The sequence below is a fragment of the Patagioenas fasciata genome, chromosome 4 (assembly GCF_037038585.1).
Source record: "Patagioenas fasciata isolate bPatFas1 chromosome 4, bPatFas1.hap1, whole genome shotgun sequence".
NCBI lineage: Eukaryota > Metazoa > Chordata > Aves > Columbiformes > Columbidae > Patagioenas > Patagioenas fasciata.
Window position 1 is genome coordinate 16,614,183 of NC_092523.1, and position 21,442 is coordinate 16,635,624.

The 21,442-nt window shown below is 39.4% G+C and overlaps 1 protein-coding gene across 2 annotated transcripts in view; it reads left to right on the forward strand.

Annotated features, from left to right (window-relative positions):
• Positions 1-14,162, forward strand: part of C1QTNF7 (C1q and TNF related 7) — a 51,937-nt gene extending 37,775 nt beyond the window's left edge. For both annotated transcript variants that reach the window (XM_065837010.2, XM_065837009.2), the window contains exons 2-4: positions 11,157-11,348; positions 12,246-12,491; positions 13,168-14,162. In XM_065837010.2, the coding sequence (XP_065693082.1) occupies positions 12,254-12,491; positions 13,168-13,799 (870 nt within the window). In that variant the 5' untranslated portion in view covers positions 11,157-11,348; positions 12,246-12,253 and the 3' untranslated portion in view covers positions 13,800-14,162. The remainder of the gene's footprint in view (positions 1-11,156; positions 11,349-12,245; positions 12,492-13,167) is intronic.
• Positions 14,163-21,442: the final 7,280 nt, after the last annotated feature.

The window sequence follows — 21,442 nt, forward strand, 5'->3', positions numbered from 1 at the left end:
TCAATTGCATTTATCCTGTTCAAGACATAATGTGTGTTTTAAGCAATAAACAAAATCACAAATATCAAAATAGAACTTTCTGCAGTGCCCAATGAAGATACCTATCACAAAGATAAAAACTACAAAACAGCTTGTTACATGCCAGCTTACTGTTTATCATCTAGAAATGAATCGCAGTACATCATTAATTCAGGCCATCAGAGAACAGATCTGTAGTAAGGAAAATTAATTCCATCAGTCAAAGTTAAATAGAAAAAAACTCTTTAATATTATCTTTGACATAAAATGCATCCACCACACTCCAGGGCCTTGAAGAAAAGCTAAGTGTGAACAGGATCCCTTTAGCTGGTAAAGCTACACATACATATGTATGCACACAAGCATGTGCACACATATACACACTTGTCTGCTACAAAATTATGCCTTGGCTGTGGGAAAACCAGCTGCCTGAACTTATCTGAGAGACTTTAAACTGTAAGAATTTTTTTCAATTTTATATCTTGATTCCCTGCCATAAAACTTAAATAATTTTATCACTGAAATGAAAGGTCATTTTAATCAAGGCAAGAGAAAGCTTCTCCGTGTTTTATGTATTTTCAACTTTATTTGCAAGTCAATACATTCTGAATTTCTGTACATTTCCATTAAAGTGGAAATTGCAAAACCCTTTACCCTGATGCAAACTTGAAGTTAATATGCTCTAAGCCTTGCATGACTCTTTTTTTTAATATATTTTATTTGTATTAACAATTATGTAAGGAATTTTCCAGGGGACAGATCACTCAAAGTTATTCTGACATACCGTTTGTCTTAGACTAGCCAGAATTTCTTATGAAATAAATTTAAATCAAGGTTACTGTTTGAAATGCAAAAAGGCTCATGGCAGACAGCTGCCATAGAATTGCAACTGTAAAATAACACTGAGTTTATTGTCATCATTGTAAATTATATCAGTAGACACTTGAATAAGAAGCCTGAGCAACTCTAGATATTACAATAAGGCAAAGTCACATTCACTGGCTATGGAATTGCAAAGAGGGTTATCCATAATCCCTTATTTTTAAAAGAAATATGCATACTTTGGCATAACCTACCACATATCACTACGTTGGGCTCTGTTTGTGCTGCAGGTGCACCCCATAAACTGTAGTGAAGAGTGACAAATTGACTGACGGCTGCAGTTTCTTCATGCTATGCCCTGGAGGAACCCAAGGAATCAAACACTTCCCAGATAGGACGGATTTCAAATAAAAGGCAAATTATTGTTGTAATTACTTAAGTGAGAAAACATCTTCAAGGCCCAATATAAATACAAGGCACATGGTTTCAATAGAGCTGTGCCCAACTACATGAGGCTCAAATTTTGTTGTTAATGATAAGCAGGAGCATGGCTGATGCTCTGTTACACAGTTAGAAATGATCAGTTACCAGACACTAGACCTCATCTGCACTGTACTAAAAAAACTGCAGGAATTATGTGGACTCCATCCATTTTAATTTCCCATGAGAGAGTTGGTTTGAAATATGAAATGGCAGTTCACAATTACTTAAGAAAAGCAGAATCTGAAAAGTGTTTTTGAAATAACATGCTTTTACATCAGCAGAGCAGTATTATCCCTGATATTATTAATGTTGGTTTTTTACTGATGAAGAAACAGAAGCATGTACGATTAAATAGCTGCCATGGAACAGACATTTCTGATCAAGGAATAGAAATCAGATGTCCTGAAGAAAAAACTCTGTGTTCTGGTCTTTTTCTTTTCTCTCTGTGAATCTGATCAAACACCACTAATAAGAGAGAGATTTGCATTTCAGTATGTACAGAATCAGACTGACATACGATTATGTGTAACAAATTGAAGTTATCATATCATAGGAAAAACTGTCATTCTTCTAAGTGAATTTGTGTCAGACAAATTCGTATCAAGAAAAGAAGATTAAGCTCTTCTCTCACCTCTCCTCTTTCCTTCTCTCCTCTTCTCAACACCTTATGCTTGTTACACTGTTTTTAAAGACTTGTTAGGATATATTGCAATTAGGATATATAGTAGGCTATAGCAGTTAGCAAAACAGCTTCATAAACTCTCCAGAGCTCTATACAGCAGTGTAAGTTTTTTACTTTCACGGTGTGTACAAATTATTAAAAAAAAAAAAAGTAAAATAAGAGAGTACTTTATTTCTTGGAAATTTAAAGCCGCCTGCCTGCTGAAATGTCCAAGTTAGAAATACAGAGGAAAAAAGATTAGTGTCATTGTTAGTTCAGTAAGAAACAGCTCTTACAATAGATTTCTGATTTTTCAATGTGTTGTAAGAACAATACAAACATTTCTTTAAATACGCAATTTGGACACTTACATCTTCACAATAAATAGCAATTAATGTATTTAAAAAAATAATAATAAAAAAAAAAGAAGGAAGAAGAAAAAAACTCAGACTAAGGCCCTACAAGTCCAAACAGTCCACCATAGAAATGGTTCTCATCTGGAAAGTGATAAAAGCAAGAGCAAATCCTGAAGGACACGAGTTGGCTGTGTGGCTCAGAGGGTGTTGCAGCGGGGAGATGGGGAAGGATCCATATGGAATTAAACAGACCTTTGAATTCCTTGTGCTGAAAATTGTTATTTCCACATGTGTAGATTGGACTCGTGTTGCCAGACTGAGTTCACTTTGAATAAGTACAAACTGCCAGAGCCACGAGGGCACTGACATCCCTGACTGTCTCTGCCAACCTCTCCTGGGGTGTCCCACCACCCTGCCCACAGTCCAGGACCTCATTTCAGCCCAGCTGACCCCCACCCACAGGCTGACATCCTGGTCTGGCCTCCGATGATGGGGGTGCCTCCAGGCTGCCCTGGTCCCTCCAGGGGTGGTGGGGTGGGCTGGTGAGATTCTGTCCTACCACCCTGTGCGGAGCTCCATCCCTCCCAGCCCCAGGGATTAGCCCACCCTTGCCCATCAAACACCTCCACAAGATGTGCAGTTGTAGAACACCAGGCTCATTGACTAGAAATGCAGGTCCTGTGTGATTGCTGCGTGCCAACAGGGTGGGCTTGGGTTGAACTGGTGTTCCTGTGAAGCCTGATGGGAGGCAGGAAGCTTTATTCCTTTTGCTCTTGTATGGAAACACAAGTCTTTGTTACAATAAGAAGATACCATACGTAATTTAGATGGAATTTTATTTTACAGCTCCAAACTGTTTACAGCTGTCTTTCTAATGTGCATGTTCTTCAGTCTCACAAAGAGGTCTACCTCACTGAAAATCAAGTTGTTATTTAAAGGTTTGATTTAATCAGGAAGGAGCATACTCAAAAAACGTGCTATTACCCAAAAGCAGACATTACATAAATTTCATTCTATTTTTATATCTTCCTGGCTCCAATCTCCTGACTTTGACATTAACCATAACAATGACACATGTGACTAAACCAGGCCAAATTCTCCTTTTTCTATTCCAGTATAAATATAGAAGTAATACTGTTGAAGTAATAACTTTGAGGTAGGCTCACTCTACAAGAACAGGATTTTTCTCAGAGCAGCCACAGTCAGGAAAGTATGCTGATTTTGAGGCCAGAATTTTATCTCCTGTACTGACTAGTTAGAGCACCAGCATGAAGGAGGCCACCGGGGTTGACATGAGAGCTTTGAAGTCCCAGAGGCTGGGGACACATGTTAACGTGGGTGGCATTTTGAAAAGCATCTGAGGCTTCAAAGCTCTTGTACCATTTTCAAAACACCTTGGGCTTTCAGAAATTCAAGCCCCACTTATTTGCAGCAAGGCTTAAGCTTTTACACGCATTTATCATTTGTGTCAATGAGAGACAGCCTCCTGAGACTCACACCTCTGTGAGATTCAGCTTCATAGTCGCAACCTCTACCTTAAGTTGGACACTTTGGCTTCAAGGATACTGAAGGGTGTACCAAGGGTCAGAAGATGGAGACCTTGCAGCTGTCTCTGGGCAGTGGATAGTGCAGTGCCCTGTGGACACAGACCTGCAAGAAAGCAAGCAGTATCTGCACAGCCACAGGCTGCTTGGGCATGGAGCCACGTCAGGCGTGCAGAGCCTGTGTCTCACATTGCTGTCCTGGGTACCAGTGTTGCACAACACTGCTCCTGCAGACATGCCTGAAGAGACCTTCTTCAGAAACTCCAAGCTAAGGCATGCTCCAGTTGGTATGTCACTGGTTTTATGGTTCTTTCATTTGGACTCAGGCGCCCAGTTTCCCTCAGGATGAATTTTTCTCTGTGTTAAAGTAATATGTAAAAGTTGGAACTTACAGGAACTTTTGTAAATTCAGCCCAAAGGTCTTAGCACCACAGTTATTTTTTACCCAGGAATATTTAATTCCAGAATGCTGATTTTCTAAGTCTGTTTTCAAATGTACAATTCCGCAGTTATCTTTTGAAGGTTCTCAAGCAGGAACCTGGGAGCTGTAGTGAGTTTTTTTCAGGACTGGTATTATCTGAGCTCTGTTGTGCAGTTCTGCCATTCCTGGGAGCAGAGCTTGGCTAACACGGAGCACTTCAGAAATTCCTGGTTTTATGCTGTAGTATATAAACTCTCAGTAATAAATTTCAGAGTGTTTTAAGATAATGAAATTCATACTATAGGGCTTTCACAATGCCTTCCATGTTTTAACTGTCATATAAATAAAAACTAATTAGTTCTCCAGTCTTGTCAGACATGCATACTTATCCAAATATTGAATTCAGTAAATTTATACTTTATCCTACCTTTTCACTCCCTGCTATGTTTAGGACTGTTTGCAATATCACCTGGACTGAAGGGACCACAATGTTTAGCAAACCATTTCTAGCTGGGGATTTGCCCATGTAGCCTTAATTTCCAGATCCCTTCTTGGAAAAGCTAATAGCTTGCTGCATTGCAACAGCAGTGCTGAGAGACCCTTTGTACACTTAAAAATATTGCTAACTTAACCATGAGTGTTTGCAGTGTGAAAAAATTTACTTGTGTCAAGCCTTGGACAGATATCCTCTTCCATGAACAGCAGAACATGGACAAGAGGTTGCCACTCAGCTGAGCACAGCTGCTCCCTGCCCCAGCTCACAGCCTCCACTGCTCCTCTGGCAGAGAAGTTTGCGGGAGCCTTCCCCAACTTGCTTCAGGGTAAATCAACCAGTTTAGTCCTGCCCAAACATTTAAATTGCTCCTTTCGTCTTTGCTTAGTTTGATGTAGAATGTAGTCCCTGGCTGGATGCCTACATTTCTGCAGGGTTCTCAGAAAGGCACAGTGCCTGGGTGATATAATTTGACAAACTTCCAGAAGAAAACAATGTGCTGGGGGAGGAGTGCCCCTTTCAGGGTCTGGAAGCTTTCTTCTTTGTACGATTGTCTTTTTAAATGGTGAACACTGTTCCCTGGTACAATATGTGGTCGCCAAAGAAGCAAGTGAGTTAAGGAGAATCCATCTTCAGAGGTGTCTGTGATCTAATAAATGACATCTGCCTTCAGGGGCTGAGAAGACATGCCCAAGGACTAGAACATATTCAGCCAGAAACCCAGATAATTTCCCGGAGTTGTTCTTCTGTCCGTGTCCTGAGCTCACCTTGCTGGTTGGTCCCCATCATTCACCCCTATGCAAACAGATTGCTTTCATGATAGGGGCTCTGGATGAACTTTTGCTCACAAAGCCCATGTGTGAACACAAGAGAGCACAAGGCACAAGCCAGCAGAAGTCCATCCCCTATGACTTGTGGCAATACTCTATGACTTCTGTTCTTGTTTGTCCTCACGTGCCTTGCAGTCTGACATTTTCCTTTCATGCCCTCTGTTTTACCTCTTTCCATGGCATCCAAAACAGTTTTCCCAGTCTGTTTTCTGTTTCTTTTCTGTCATCACAAGGCTGGTAAAGCAGAATGATCTAAGATAGGTGATGGAAAGTCTCCTGGCAAGGAGTTCAGATTCATAACTAACCCTGCAAATTGTAGGTCATACCTGAAGACAGGTTGTGATTCATGGCTCCTGTCTCTCTCTCTCTCTTTTATTTAAAGAAGCCTGTACCTGAGATGTAGAGACACTTGTACCCTGAGTCTTCCAGTGCCCATTTGTCACTATTTTGCAAGCAAACATATTATTGACTCCCTGTTAGTCGCCAACTGTAAGTAACTGACCTAGCTTCTCAGCTCTCTGTCAGGACAAATTCTGTCAGATTTCACTTATTTGTGTGTTCTGGTACAGCTGGCAGTGAAACTGCTTCACCTGCCAGCTCTCATGTTAAAATTCCTCCCATCTGAGTCTGACTGTCTCACTGATACATGCCTTGACCAGCTTCTAGGGCATTTTTAGTAAAAACAACCTTCCAAATAATGGGAATGGCTGGAACCAGAGACACTATGTTTCAAGTCAAACACTGAGAAATAAAAGGACTTCTACTCCTTTGATATTTTGAATATCAAACATGTTGAACTTCTGGTCCTTATTATAAGTGCTCTATTTTTCAAGAAGGTTTGAGACGTGGTTCAAGAATCTGACTGCATTCAACAGAGTCGTGAAGGAGACTGTTCAAACATGAGTGAATACAAACTTAATCAAGTGAGATCGTTAAATGTCAGCATTGCTAACAAGACCTTTCAGGATTGTTTTCTCAGAAATACTTAGTTAATGTTTCTTCCTCCTGCCTGATCGATCCCTTTGGGCACCAGCAGCCATTCTGGGACTGGGAATCAAAAGTGTCAGGTCACTCTGCCCGTCTTACACAAGGGAAATAAAGACAATGAAAAGCCATGTGAAGATTGCTGGATTGTGTAGCTAACCCAAGGAGTGTGGTGGTGGCCAGCTGTGGTCTTGATTCATTAGAGTAAGGCAGGGTCTCACAGGTGGAGCTCTGGATGTCCAGCATAGACCCCATAACACAAAACAAGCTTGGAGATGCATAGATCTGTGCCCAACTGAAGGTGAATGATCAACAAAATATACCTGAGAAAAAAATCCATAATTAAGACTTGTATTTAAACAGCATAAAAATTGTACAGTGCAAAGAAACTGCAGAACACGGTGTGCTAATCTGCAAGCCACTCTTTCTGAGGCTTTGTAGAAACGTCAGTGGTGGTGGCAAATTGAATGGCAGGTTTGGACTCTTCAGCCATGTGGACACAACTGATTTTTGTGGATCATGTTTTTGAGGGAAAAGACAGGCATAGCTAGTGAGATTTCAAGCTAATTGTTGAGGGTGTTTCTCTCTGCTTCTCATCATGACTTATAACCTCCTTCTCCACCTTGTTTCTCCTACCACAGCTCTCCTGGATGGAAGAGCTGGGGAAGGTCTGTACATCTTACAGTAGGGATGCATGGTAGCAATGTGAGGCAGTATGGGCGTTGGCTGTTGGAGAGCCAGAGGATGTATAGGCTATCTTGTTCTGCATCACTAAGCCAAAAAGGAATGGCAAACAGGAAAGGCCCAGGAACATCATGACTTCACATCTATATCTTTTTGCACATGAAAGCTGAAAGACATCTTCTCCTCCTCAAATAGCTGTGCATATATATTGGAAGTGAATTCAAAGCTAGCAAGGAAAGACAAAAGTAGGAACACAGCCAGGATAACTTGTGACTAATAATTATTGGCTTTAGACACAGTTTTTATTTACAACAGATTTATGGGAAATCAAGGATTGCTTCAAAACAATGCCCATTAGTGAATTTTAGAGTGAAGACCTGCATAGCTGGACAAGAGAGGAAGATTAGATCATACACCAGGAAGTCTCAAAACTGGGAATTTGGTACAATCCCTTAATTCCTAATCTTAAAAAAAAAGTTAATGACATCATCTGAGTATATTGTTAATGAAGTGATATTTCCTAAATGCGTCATCTTAAAGACCCTCTGCCTAGCACCTAGCTTTGATGAGAATGTAACGTACAGAGTATCTTCTCAAGGTAGATCACAGAATCATAGAATGGTTTGGGTTAGAAGGGACTTTCAAAGCTCATCTAGTCCAACCCTGCTGCCATTAGGAGGGACATCTTCAACTAGATCAGGTTGCTCAGAGCCTCATCCAGCCTGGATTTGAAAGTCTCCAGGGATGGGGCATCTACCACCTCTCTGGGTAACCTATTCCAATGTTTCACCACCATCATTGCAAAAAATTTCTTCCTTATATCTAATGTGGATCTTCCTTCTTTTAGTTTAAAACCATTACCCCTTGTACTGTCAAAAGAGGCCTTGCTAAAAAGTCTGTCCCCATCTTTCTCACAGGCACCCTTTAAGTACTGAAAGGCTGCAATAAGGTCTCCCTGGAGCCTTTTCCTCTCCTCGCCTCGCCTCGCCCTCTCCTCTCCTCTCCTCTCCTCTCCTCTCCTCTCCTCTCCTCTCCTCTCCTCTCCTCTCCTCTCCTCTCCTCTCCTCTCCTCTCCTCTCCTCTCCTCTCCTCTCCTCTCCTCTCCTCTCCTCTCCTCTCCTCTCCTCCCCTCCCCTCCCCTCCCCTCCCCTCCCCTCCCCTCTCCTCTCCTCTCCTCTCCTCCCCTCCCCTCCCCTCTCCTCCCCTCCCCTCCCCTCCCCTCTCCTTCTTCTCCTCTCCTCTCCTCTCCTCTCCTCTCCTCTCCTCTCCTCTCCTCTCCTCTCCTCTCCTCTCCTCTCCTCTCCTCTCCTCTCCTCTCCTCTCCTCTCCTCTCCTCTCCTCTCTTTTCTCTTCTCTTCTCTTCCTCTTCTCTTCCTCTTCTCTTCTCTTCTCTTCTCTTCTCTTCTCTTCTCTTCTCTTCTCTTCTCTTCTCTTCTCTTCTCTTCTCTTCTCTTCTCTTCTCTTCTCTTCTCTTTTCTCTTCTCATCTTTTTTCCAGGCTGAACAACCACAACTCTCTCAGTCTGTCCTCATAGGAGAGGTGTTCCATCCCTCTGATCATTTTTGTGGCCTCCTCCGGACCCTCTTCAGTCCATGTCTTTCTTGTGCTGAGGGTTCCAGAGCTGGATAGGGTCTCACCAGAGCAGAGTAGAGGGGCAGAATCACCTCCCTTGACCTGCTGGCCATGCTCCTTTTGATGTTGCTTTTGATTCTTTACATCTGTCACCCTAACTGCAGCAAGGTCTTAGGTCCAGAATAGCCTTCTTAGTATTTTTCCAATATCAAATGAATCAGATGGTCTTTTGGGTTTGTGCACAAGGGCAGTGATTATGCTGCTTGTGCAATATGAAAAGTGACAGAACAAATGGATCTGCCCCTCTCACTTAGAAAAGCTGTTTCAGAAATCATTGCATATTAGAACTGATCAGCCTGTCCATTGTCTTTCAGTGAATGACTTGGCGTGCACTCTTGCTCTACCTAGTGGATTTGGAACCTATTGAAATTCTATTTTCTAAACTTGGAATAACGTTATTCTAATCCTGTGTTCACATTCTCATTATTATTTTGGCGATGGTTTTGAAGAAGATTATTGTTATTGTTGTGAACAAGAATATCATGTGCTTGTTCTGGCTTTCAATATTTGGAAAAAAGAATTAACTCCTCAAATGTTGATTTTCCCTGAAGAAAAATTATTTGGCTTATATAAATGACATTGTTTCCTAGCCCAGTTTATGGACAAAAGTTTGTATCTTTAAAAAGGACAAACAGAAGCCATGATGAAAGTGTTATTTATGACTCACTTTCCGCCTAACAGTTAACTCTCTGTGATCGAGTATTTCACTGCTGGAAGAAATGCAAGAGTCTGGAGTCAAAGGTCACGAGAAGTCCTGATTCTGTGGCCTAAAGTATGGTTTCCCAAGTTTCACTGTTGGAAGCAGCCTTCTGTATTCCCCCCAAGTCTAAATTCAGGACTGTAAACATCATCACCTGAATATTATCACCATTTCCTCCCAGTCCCAGCTCTGTTCCTCTTCCTGCAGTCTCATCATTCTGTTTCATAGCCACGTCATTCCTTAAGACCCGCATCCCATAGCTGAAGACTCCACATATTCCCCCTATGCTTTCTCCTTGCCAAATTGTTTCTCCAACCACAACACCCCAGCCATCTAAGGTACATCCCTATCTCAACAACCCTGTTTTCCTCACCTTCCCAAAACTTTTTTCCCATGGTCTTAGCAGAAACGCACGTCTCAGACTAATTAATTTCCTGTAGGCACAGGAGAAGAACAGCAGGGGAGGTCTGGGAGCTGAAGACGGCTTCATGCATCACTAAGTTACTGGCCAGCCAGTGACAGCAGCAGCTGTGTGAAGGCTCTTACTCTGATTTGTACAAGATTCTGGACATAGGCAAAACCAGCAGTTGTTGAGATTGTTTTTCCTTGGCTTATGTGCAACACAGTGTGGGAACATCTAGCCTACTGATTCAGACTTTCATCTGGCAAAGGGCAGTTTTCGTTCCAGTCCTTGATCCTTAGGTCGTGTCTGCTTCTTATCCATCAGCTTTGTGTAAAATGCATACACAGGCATGAACTCCCTCCAAGCTGCTCCCTCCTGGCTAACTGGTTAAAGCTGTTCTTCTGCAGAGAGCTTTGTTGTCCTTGATTTAAGTCCTGTGAAAATCCACGAGCTTTATTTGGGCACACTCAGGAGTACATCAGAGCAAACGTTGCTGTGAGGTTCATGCTTGCAGCTAACTACTACCTTGGAGTTATCGTTTCTGCTCTGCTGTAATGTTCAGCATTCATATGTTAATCCACTCTTGGAGGCTGTTGTGCCTGCAGTGTAAGGCTTTATCAAATGACAGCAGAATTAATAGTTTGGTTTCTGCCAATTTGATACAAGATGCTTAATTTGAAAAGCAGAATATACATCACTGAAGAGAATTTTTGAGCATTGCTTCTAACCACAATATTTTCATGCTTTTTTTCCCTGCATTGCCATTGATATCAATAGTTTCTAATTTTCTATTCTGTAAAACAGAAAAGGTTCTTCATAAAGACTGTAAGTGTATGTGTACATGCTGATCTTTTTCCCTCATGAATAGATTTGACCTGCCATATACCAGTTGAAATGTCATGCACTACAAATAAACGTAACAGTTTGAGTTTTTAAATCAATCAGTCAATGCGGATTGGTTTCACAGAGAATGAAAACAATGATTTCTAGATGAATTCACTTGGCAACTTCTTTAACTCTGAGTTTGAGAATGAATCTAAGTTTCACTGTAAAAAAAGGCAGAAGGTATTTCACACAGACATTTTTATTAATCCCCCACTCCATTTCTTTTTTTTCTCCCCACAGAAACCAGTGGACTCTGATTTCCTCAAGTGCTGTAAATCAGCTCTGAAGGAATGGACAACTCCAACAAAAAACCCCACACAAGTCTTCTGAGAAGCCATCAAGGGAACTAGAAAAAACGACTTGTAAAATCCCACCTGACCCATGACTGACTCTGTTCATGCAACACTAAATTAAGACAACTTTGTGCATCAGGTACTGCAACTCCTCAGCATGTTTGTACAGTGCTTTTTCTTTAGACTCCTAGTATATATTGGAATAGAGAAATCCAATTTGCATTCATTCAATTGTTTATGAAAACATCAAAATATTGTATATAAAGCTTTAAACAATTTTCTTGCACGACATTACCACACAGTTCATTTCATATGACAGTTCAAGCCACGCTTAAAAAAGCCAACTGTTAGCAGCCTATTCACACTCTACCTGTTCCCCGCAGGGCAGCTGCCTGGATTCCACCTGACTGATTAGGATGAAGTGCTTATCAGGGTTTCCAACCAGGCACTGAAGCTGTAGCTCTCTTACTGGTATCCTTTCTGCAGACTCAGCAAGTTTCTGGTGCTGTCATTCAGGCTGGAGATTCATCTGCAACCATAAGGGCAAAATTCAAAATAAAATGAAGGAGGAACTTCTCTCCTCACTGGAAGAGACTGCTCCTACAGGCAGATGCTCCTAGCACAGACATAACTCCCTCCAGCAAGAGGGCTTTTCTCCGTAAAGCTTACACAGGTCCCAGAGACAAAATAAACTATGCAAGCAAAGCACTTTGTATTGAAAAATCCAGACTCTCTTTTAATGTGTCAAAATCTGGTCAAAAAAAAAGCTGGTATTCACCAGTTAAACTATGTCAGCCTATAGGCTACTTGAAAGATATATGGTAACATATACAGTGATCAGAAAAAGGTCCAACCTGACAGATTTTCCTCCTTGCCTCCTACATCGATTCCTGTAATGCAGAAGTCTCATGTTGATCTCTGCACCTGTACCTGTGCATAATGCACCACAGTCACACTTATTAACACATTCAGAGCCATCTGCATGTGATTAGAGTGCCATAATATGCATAGTCTTATTTGTATGTGTTTTTTCCAGATCCAAGGATGTTTGTGTTACTTTACATTACAAGTTTTGCCATCTACACAAGCGAACAACCTCTTCAAAGCCAGTTCAAAGGAGAAAATTACTACACTAGATATATCTGTAGCATCCCTGGTTTGCCAGGCCCTGCGGGTCCCCCCGGAGCCAGGGGAACCCCAGGACCACACGGACGCATTGGTCTTCCAGGAAGAGACGGTAGAGATGGCAGGAAAGGAGAAAAAGGTGAAAAAGGGAGTGCAGGTACTGAATATTTGTGTAATCTAACACTGTAGTACAACAAAGTAAGAACTTTCGTTGTCACTGTTATACAATGAATGTGTGTACGTGTCTGTGTGGGTTTAAGTGTGATGCATGTATATACAGTGAAAGAAAAATGCAGATATTTTAGGCATGTCTAATATGCATATACTGAAATCTGTGTAAATAAATGTAAATGCATAGCCTTCCTGTGCATAGATGCTAAGAAAAAGTTTTTGAAAAATGAAGCATGTGTCATATTCAAGTAAATAGTCGCATTTGTGCCATTACCCAGAAATAAAACTTTAGCAGATATTGAGGTACACACTAAAAATGCTCAGATAGTAGGAGATATATAGGTAGCCATGCTGCAGTCCTTCCCATCAGTAGTGCCCATAGTTCAATCCACAAGATATATAAAATTCTTCATTGTGTAATCAAGGCATATGAAGAAAAGTAGGAATATAGAAAGAAAAGAACCCTGGGCTGTGGAGTCCAGTCTTCTGTTCCAACCTCCCATTCTTTTCACAAACTTATTAGAAGATTTCAAAAGTAATTTTTGAGTATTTTGAAATTCTGATCGTGTTTTTCTTGTTTGTTCAGGCACACACAGTAGCCCACACAATCATTTACTGAGATGATATGTGCAACAATTAACTAACTTAAAATGTCTTTGAAGGTTTAAGAGGAAAGACTGGGCCATTAGGACCAGCTGGAGAGAAAGGAGACCAAGGTCAGTCTGGTAAAAAAGGACCTGGAGGATTGACTGGTGCCAAAGGTGAAGTAGGTCCAGCTGGACCACCTGGACCTAAGGGAGATAAAGGAGACCGAGGAGAACGAGGTGCACCAGGGGTCTGTAAGTGTGGAAAGATAGTGCTGAAATCTGCCTTTTCTGTTGGCATCACCACCAGCTACCCAGAGGAAAGATTACCAATTGTTTTCAATAAAGTCCTCTTCAATGAGGGAGAGCATTACAACCCTTCCACAGGGAAGTTTATCTGTGCCATCCCAGGGATTTATTACTTTTCTTATGATATCACCTTAGCAAACAAGCATCTTGCGATTGGGCTGGTTCACAATGGGAAGTACCGGATAAAGACATTTGATGCGAACACCGGCAACCACGATGTAGCTTCTGGATCCACAGTGATCTACCTTCAGCCAGAAGATGAAGTATGGCTTGAGATCTTCTACACTGACCAAAACGGTCTCTTTTCTGATCCAACGTGGGCAGACAGTTTATTTTCTGGATTCCTCTTGTATGTCGATACAGATTACCTTGACACTTTATCAGATGAAGATGAGCTCTGAAGCAGATGATGTCAAATGACATTCAAACTGGACGCCCTAGCACAGGGTTTTATCCAGATGTCTGAGGGACACACAAAAAAAATAATCTGAGACTTATTTTTGCTTTGATAGAAACCAAGTCTGAGATCATAAGGATCTTTCTAGAATTTAAGCTGGATTTTTTACCAAACAGCAGGGATATCAAAAGGAACTGTAATTAACAAAGGACTGCTTCACTCCAGGACTGACTCCTCCTGAAAGTTATGTTTGTAATACTATTTAAACAAATTTAAGATACTGTACATTTGATTTTATATAAAATATATTAAGTTGCAATGTAGAATGGATATTTTGTATATGACATTAAAGTAAAATCGAACAATTGATGGTGATATCATCTTTGGTCATTTCAAGACAGGAAATACATTAAAAACAGAGAAAACATTGATTTTGAAAAAGGAAGGAAATAAAATAGGAATGTCTGCTTCAGGATGCAGCTGAACAAGCTGAACACAAGGATCTGATATTTATACCAACAAGTGGTATTCATAATCAACTAACCAGTTGAGGACTGCCCTAAGACAGTCATAAAAGATCAAAGGTATTAAACATACAATTAAGAACTGGGAGATCTGAAAACTTGGGAGATAGACAATCAGTATCCAATGTGGGTATTTTCCGTGCAATTCCAAGTGGGTTTGCTATTCTTTCAATGCTATTCAGTATCTTTATGAGAAATGTGGGAAAAAATATAAATTTTTTGCTGAAGCAAATTATGGATGTCAAAAAACCCGACAGAACAGTAACCATTAATGATAATAAACTACATGGAACAAATTCAGTCACATCATTGAAGCAGATTTACTTATATTCCAATATAGCTAAATGCAATTAAATAAATGTAGCCACACACATGATGAAAAACTGTATTCAGGAAACCAGTGAACTCGGAAAAGGTACACAGGACCTCATGGATACAACTAAATGAGAGTCATCAGAGTAGGCTCTTGCTACAGCCCTCTGGAGATATGATAAATGGAATCACAAACAGGAGTAAAGAGTAGTCACTTATGAAGCTGCTATTTCTGCCAATGTTTCAAAAACTTACTCGAAAATTGGAAAAAAAAAAAAAAAAAACGAAAAAAAGGTTGTAATTCTACCCATGCAGATTACGCAAGAGATGCAACAAAGTCAACTCATTTTTGTCAATGAGGTTAAGAGGTGATTTGATCACAGTCTTCAAGTACCCATCTGGAAATCAAATTTCTGATAGTAGCTGGCACTTCCTTTTATCAGATGGGACCACAGCAAGATCTACTGGTGAGAAACGATTTCAATTCCCTGTAGAAATGAGGAACCCATTTTACCAGTGGTGGTCATCAATTATTGTAAAAATACCTACAAACATCTTGAGTTCTCCAGCATTCAACACTTTTGAGTCAAGACCGGCAATCCTAATTTGGGTGCTCTTACTTTCCAAGAATTTCCAATGTTATTTTATTCATCTCAGATTTACAGAAACCTGTTATTTCTAACAGTTATTCAGGCAGTTTCAAACACTAGTGATCTGTGTTGCACAACTCATGATCCCACTCTATCTATGGCCAAGGTGGGGGGAAATTTCTGAGTTTTTTTCTGTGTACTTGACTTAATTAAGAAGATTACAACCAAATAAAATTATACAAAAATACCACTGAGATTGCAAAATGAGCACCACAGTTATGTATAAAACATTAAACTATGCACCCCGTATCTGTGCCCTCATTTCCCCTGGCATTAACAGGCATGTCTGTCAGTCCATGATTGCTGCTTTATGCAGTAAACAGGTGCAAAGTCCTGTCCACAAATCAAACTGGCAATGTCTGTACAACACTTATTTTGACAGTGAGAGATGTGTGGTAGAAGACAAAAGTGGATTGTTTTTCTAACTAGACATCTAATTTATCAATGTTATACAAGGGCTGCTTCCTGTGAAAAATATGGAGAAGAGCACTTACAGATTCAGTTTATCACTGGGTTGTACAATCATTTCTACATCTGCAAATTAAGCACAATATGAGTGCAAAATGCAACCCAATCATTTTTTACAACAATGACTGATGTCAAGGCTTCATAGCCATCTGTGCCTATGCAAGGCACAAGGACTATCAGCATCACTCAGTGCTGTCTGCACTGAAATTCCACACAATGTACCAGGCCCATGACTTCCAGGAAGCATAATTCAATAGATGCAGGATTGGACCTATAATACGTATTATGCAGCAAAAGCAACTAATCGAAATATTTAACTACATGTTTATTTTAAAAAGTATGGAAATAGGTTTATGGCATTTGAATCAACAGACAGTTTACGTTAGGAGTAACAAGCTAATTTTTATCAGAATTAGAAAATCTCCTATAAAGTCAAACTTAAGAAAAGAGTATGACTGATTTTCTTCAGATTCTAGAGAAACATATTTGGTAGTTACAATAAATGGGAAAACTTTCAGATGAAACTAATTTTTCACAACTGAATAGAAAAAACCCAGGGTTTTATAGTGAAATGTTCCTGGTTGCAATCCTAACTAAAAGCGAATTGCTTCCATGTAATAATCTTGTAAAACCGAATGAAATATAAAAGAGATATTTGAACCACACCTATGTTGAAAATTACATCATGGGAATAAGTAAACCAAGAGTTATTGCTTCCTTTTACTTAATGATTTTAGATTTATGTTCTACAATCATTGAAAAGCCATTTTAGATTTCCTAAGTTTTCCCATTTGGACTCTGCAGTTATTTCAACAGTTTGATATTTTGGTATGAACTGTGAAAAATAAGTAAGTCCGTTGAAATATTCCTACAGGTTTTGGCAAGAGGAATCTTTTTACTAGATGTATGGACAACATATGTAGACAAGTAGCATGTGTCCCTGCCCTCATTCAGCTTCTCAGGACATTATCCTAAAGTAAATCATTGTTATTGAAATTATTTTAGTTGATAATAGTTCAACTTTGATGACATGTTATTTCATTAGGGGTATTCTTCTGTCTAAACTTTAATTTATATGGAAACTATCTTGGGCTGAAGTCATCCTACAATTTATACCAGTAGGTGTGGAGGTCTGTTCTGGCTGCAAGATCTTGAAGGATAACAAAAAAGTAAAATCTCTTTCAGATTATATCTGAAATCAACCAAAGATTCTACACAACATATATGTCACTCTACACTTGTCATAGTGCCATATAAAACTAGGCACCCAGACCAAGTTATTCACCTGGACTTTGCCTATATTCAGCAGAGAGAAATTAGTATCACCAGGAGAAACTCTCAGGAAGAAGTACATCTTGCTACAGCACAAACTCTCGGGCTTCCTGACTGAGGCTGCAAGAACTCATACAAACCTGAGACCAGCAGGAAGCCTTCAAACAACATTAAGAAGAGCAGTATTCCTGAGATTCATAAGTTATTTATTTATTTATTTAATTGGAAGGCATGCATGTAAATATACACAAGATAAAGCTATTTCAAAATACCTCCTCACAATCTTTTACTCTCAGATTTTCTTTATACTTGATAGAGTAGCATCAGGGAATGTCAGTCATATGTTCCACTGCTGAACATTTTAAACATAGATAACTTAATTAAATGTTAAACTCCATCTTCAAATCGATATGTTACTTTGAATAAATACCTTCACATTCTTCACTACTTCTCTTCATGACCATATGGTTTAGGCTGTTACACAATTTTTCCAGGAGCAATAGATCCTAAAGCATTTTTTACAATCCTCAGACAATGCAAAGGAAATAGTTACTAACAGATATCAGTACTGAGAACATCACCCACATTCTTAAAATCTTTTAAAATCTATCTAAAACAATATATGCACTTTTAAGATAGGCAAATATATATATATATATGTATATATATATATATAGCTGGTGTAGTTTGTATAATACTTTATTTACCTTCTACAGGTCACCCCCTACATTCAGTCCATATTCATTCATTAATACATTTACTGGATAATTTACTTTTCATTAATCAGTTTAATTTATCCACTTGAGGTAATGCGTTCTCAAGATAATTATACTAATGCTGCACTATGCAATTTGATCAGTACAAACTTCAGTTTTATGCAGAAATGTGGCTTACTTTATATATGTATTTCAGTAGGTGATGAATCCCATCCAAGAAATAATATGTGACAGCAAAGAGGAGAAAAAGAGTTGAGAAAGCAATATACCACAATCTTTCTCAATGAGTAATACATTGCTTTCAGGAAGTAATTTATTACTTTCAGTATAAACCATTTAGACGTCTGCTCAGAGAGCAGTTAGAGGTTATATTTGCTTGCCTGTAACTCTTTAAGTCAACACTCCAAACTGAGGTTATGTCAGTACTTCAGAATTTCAGAGGCATGATTCTTCCTTACATTGGCATGAAGAAATTTCCAAGTACTCTCACAAAATTCTCAGTCCCTGATACTTGATTTTGTCTTAACTGTATACATCAGATCAATTCACGGAAGTTACTACCTAAAGCAAAAGAAAAATTAATTACACATATTATACACATATGTTTTAATAGTAAATATATTCAAAGTTTATTTGGCATTTGGCTTATACCTCTCAACTCTAATTATTTTGGTATGATCCAGTAGCTACCTGCTGAAAGAGATGTAAGTGGATTCTCTGTCCATGCAGATTGTTCCTGCAGCAGCAAGCATTACTATAAAATTTATCTTACCTGACTTTAATCTCTAAAATGTCAAAGACCATTGCCCAGGCTAAACTAGTTGTTAGCACTCCTATCATCAGTGCAAGAAACGTGTGGGATAAATCTGTTTGGATGACACTGTATTAGGCACCTACTTTAAGAAAGGAGGAATCAGGAGTTACCTGCCTCTTCACATTACTTCTATCTACGTGACTACCTTAGGTTACCCTTTAACTTTGAGATGGCAGAAGTTAAATAAGGTGTCTGGTCTTAGAGAACAACCAGCCTACTGGAAAAACTTGAGTAATTGAATTTGGCAATTTATATGTCTCACAATTAGAGAGAAGATGTGGATTGATGAGAACATAGAAGTATCCTTATAATGATGGAAGTGACCTCTTGTCAGACCTTTTGTAAAGAACTGCTCAAGTTCCTCTTAGGACAACTTCAACTGCAGTAACTTGGCTGTCCTCCAGAAAATTTTACAGTATATTAAGGCAGGCTAGATAACCCTCTCATGGCTCCAAATTCAATACACTTAAGCACATATAAAATATTGAAGTTTTTAAGGCTACTTAATTTTAAGTGTAGAAAATGCACTGGTATCCTGAAGTGTTTGTACTTATACCAAAAAAAAAAAAAATTGTTTCTCTTCAGCTTCAAAATACCTGCCAAAATCCTAAACACAATACAAAACATAATGTAGTATTTGTAAAATCTTCTCTGTGAATGACAGCCTTCTTTATGTCATGTTAACAAAGGGACAAAACCCACTGAATTATTGAAAAACATAAATGAGCCATGATTCTCAGTAGGCTCTAAAGAGAACTTTTAGCAAGAAGCAGATGGGATGTCTAGAAATGAGTCAATTGTATGAAGGAAATACATCAGGAGTCCCTTTTCTTTCTCTATTTTCAGCAAAGTGTTGTGCTTAGGCTCAGAAGAGAGTAGAAAGGATTTAAAATTTTTGAGTTGAAGAACAGTCTCTTTAATTATCTGAAAACTTGCCCACCACTGCTGCTGATGTCCCCTCCATGCACCACCTGCATTCACCATACTCCGTCCAGCGTTCTGGTATATGAACTCAGGTTTCTTCTCCACCTATGACAAATCTCAGGAAACTTCATTTGTGATTTCTGTCACGTTGGAATAAGGTGCAATCAGTTTAAAATTATCAAGAGAAGCAGAGTTCATTCTCCGTTGTTGGTAACCTCCATGAAACGGAGATCACCGTATTTCTTTTCTAGGAACACAGCAACACGTGTTCTTATTTTGCAAATGTTGCACGTGGCTTGTGCGATTTGGAGTTTCACTTCTGTTTTCACTTGGTTTTACAAGTTTAGTCTTCTAAAAAGGTAAGGCAGGTAAAAAGAGGTGTGTATGGCAATCCCAATCGTACATTATTTATTTTAAAACTGTTTTACTGCTGAATTTGGGATCTCTGATCTCTTAGCCTGCCTGCTCCAGGGGGCAGCCTGCACCATGGGTCACTACAAGCTGCCTCCTACCTCACCTATCCCCAAGGCCATCCTTGACCATCACTGACAAAATAACTGTTTAAGTGTGACAGTGTCACACCTAAGAAAGTAGAGCTGCTCACATCATATTTGGAGCACTAAATCTGCTGTCCGGTGTAACCAATGACATTGGGCTTGCTTTTGTTTTTATAATGCTGAGACAAGTGAGTTGTTCTTTGCTCCAGGAAACAACTGGGGTGGTTTGAACTCTGTCTCCTCTGAGTAGAGTCATTGTACTAACATATGTTTTTAAGCAGCTTTCCATCCTGTTAAGCAAAAGTTCTCTACTCCTCCTTCAGGGTATCATAGTAATGTTCCTTACATAATGCTGTTTATATTTGTCCATCATTTAGAGTGCTTTTACAACTGTCCCTAAGACTGGAGTGAATTGTTGGGACACAGACTTCTTAGCAAAACAAGATGCTGAACCCGAGTCCTTGCCAAAACTTCGGATGAAAGTTCACCCACTGGATCATTTCTACAGTTCCACATACAGTGAGACTTAGCAGATAACAGAGACTGTGTACTGTATGTGTTACCTGAAGAAAACTGTCTTCTGTTTACATTTATTTCCCATTCTTGAAAGCTGCTGTCATGTCAGGTGTCTTCTAGCTGTGATAGTTCCTCTTTCAGCAATTAAAAATGCATACTCCTTTTTATCTACTGTGTTTACTTCTTCCCATGATCTCCTCCTTACAACCATATTCAGAAATGGAAAACAACTTAGCCATCTCTTCTTGTGTGATTCTTGCTACTGAAACTTTGCAGTAACAGACCTTCAGATGTTACCGGGACTGTTTGTATAAAGACAATTATAAGTAGGTCTAACAACTCCATTTGGTATCAGCAATTCTGTTTATTCTGGTTGTATTAAAGATACTGATACACAAGTTAACATTAGAAATTATTTTGTCAACAGTTCAGTGCAGCAGAAAAGACTAAGAACATTTAGTGACAAACTTTTTAATCCTGGTATGGCAAAAAGCCTGTCTTTTGAAATGATAGTTGCTGAGAGATTATACTTCTTATTTTTTACTCTGCTCTGTTTCCCACTATTTTTCCCTAGAATTACATGCTAAGAAGTTTGCTGAAGCTTATGCTAATTTGTAAAGGTCACCTGTAAAGAATAATGCATCGTTGTCCCCTTGATACAGCTTCTGAGTAGTTTAATGCATTGGAAGAGACAGAACTTGGAAAATAACTGGCTACTAACTGTCACTTTAAGGATTAATCCCTACATGAATGATGTCAGGCATTTTTTTTCAGAGTGAAATTAATCTAAAAAAAATTTACTTGCTGGAATGTTGGCATATAGTCTGAATTAGACATTTAACATTTCCCTTTAGTCAACAGAATGAGACAGGCTCTTCCACAAACAATTTATATTCAGGAATTGCTGCTCGGAATCGTACATGTGCCAAGAAGAGTCTGTGCCTCTCCTCTAGT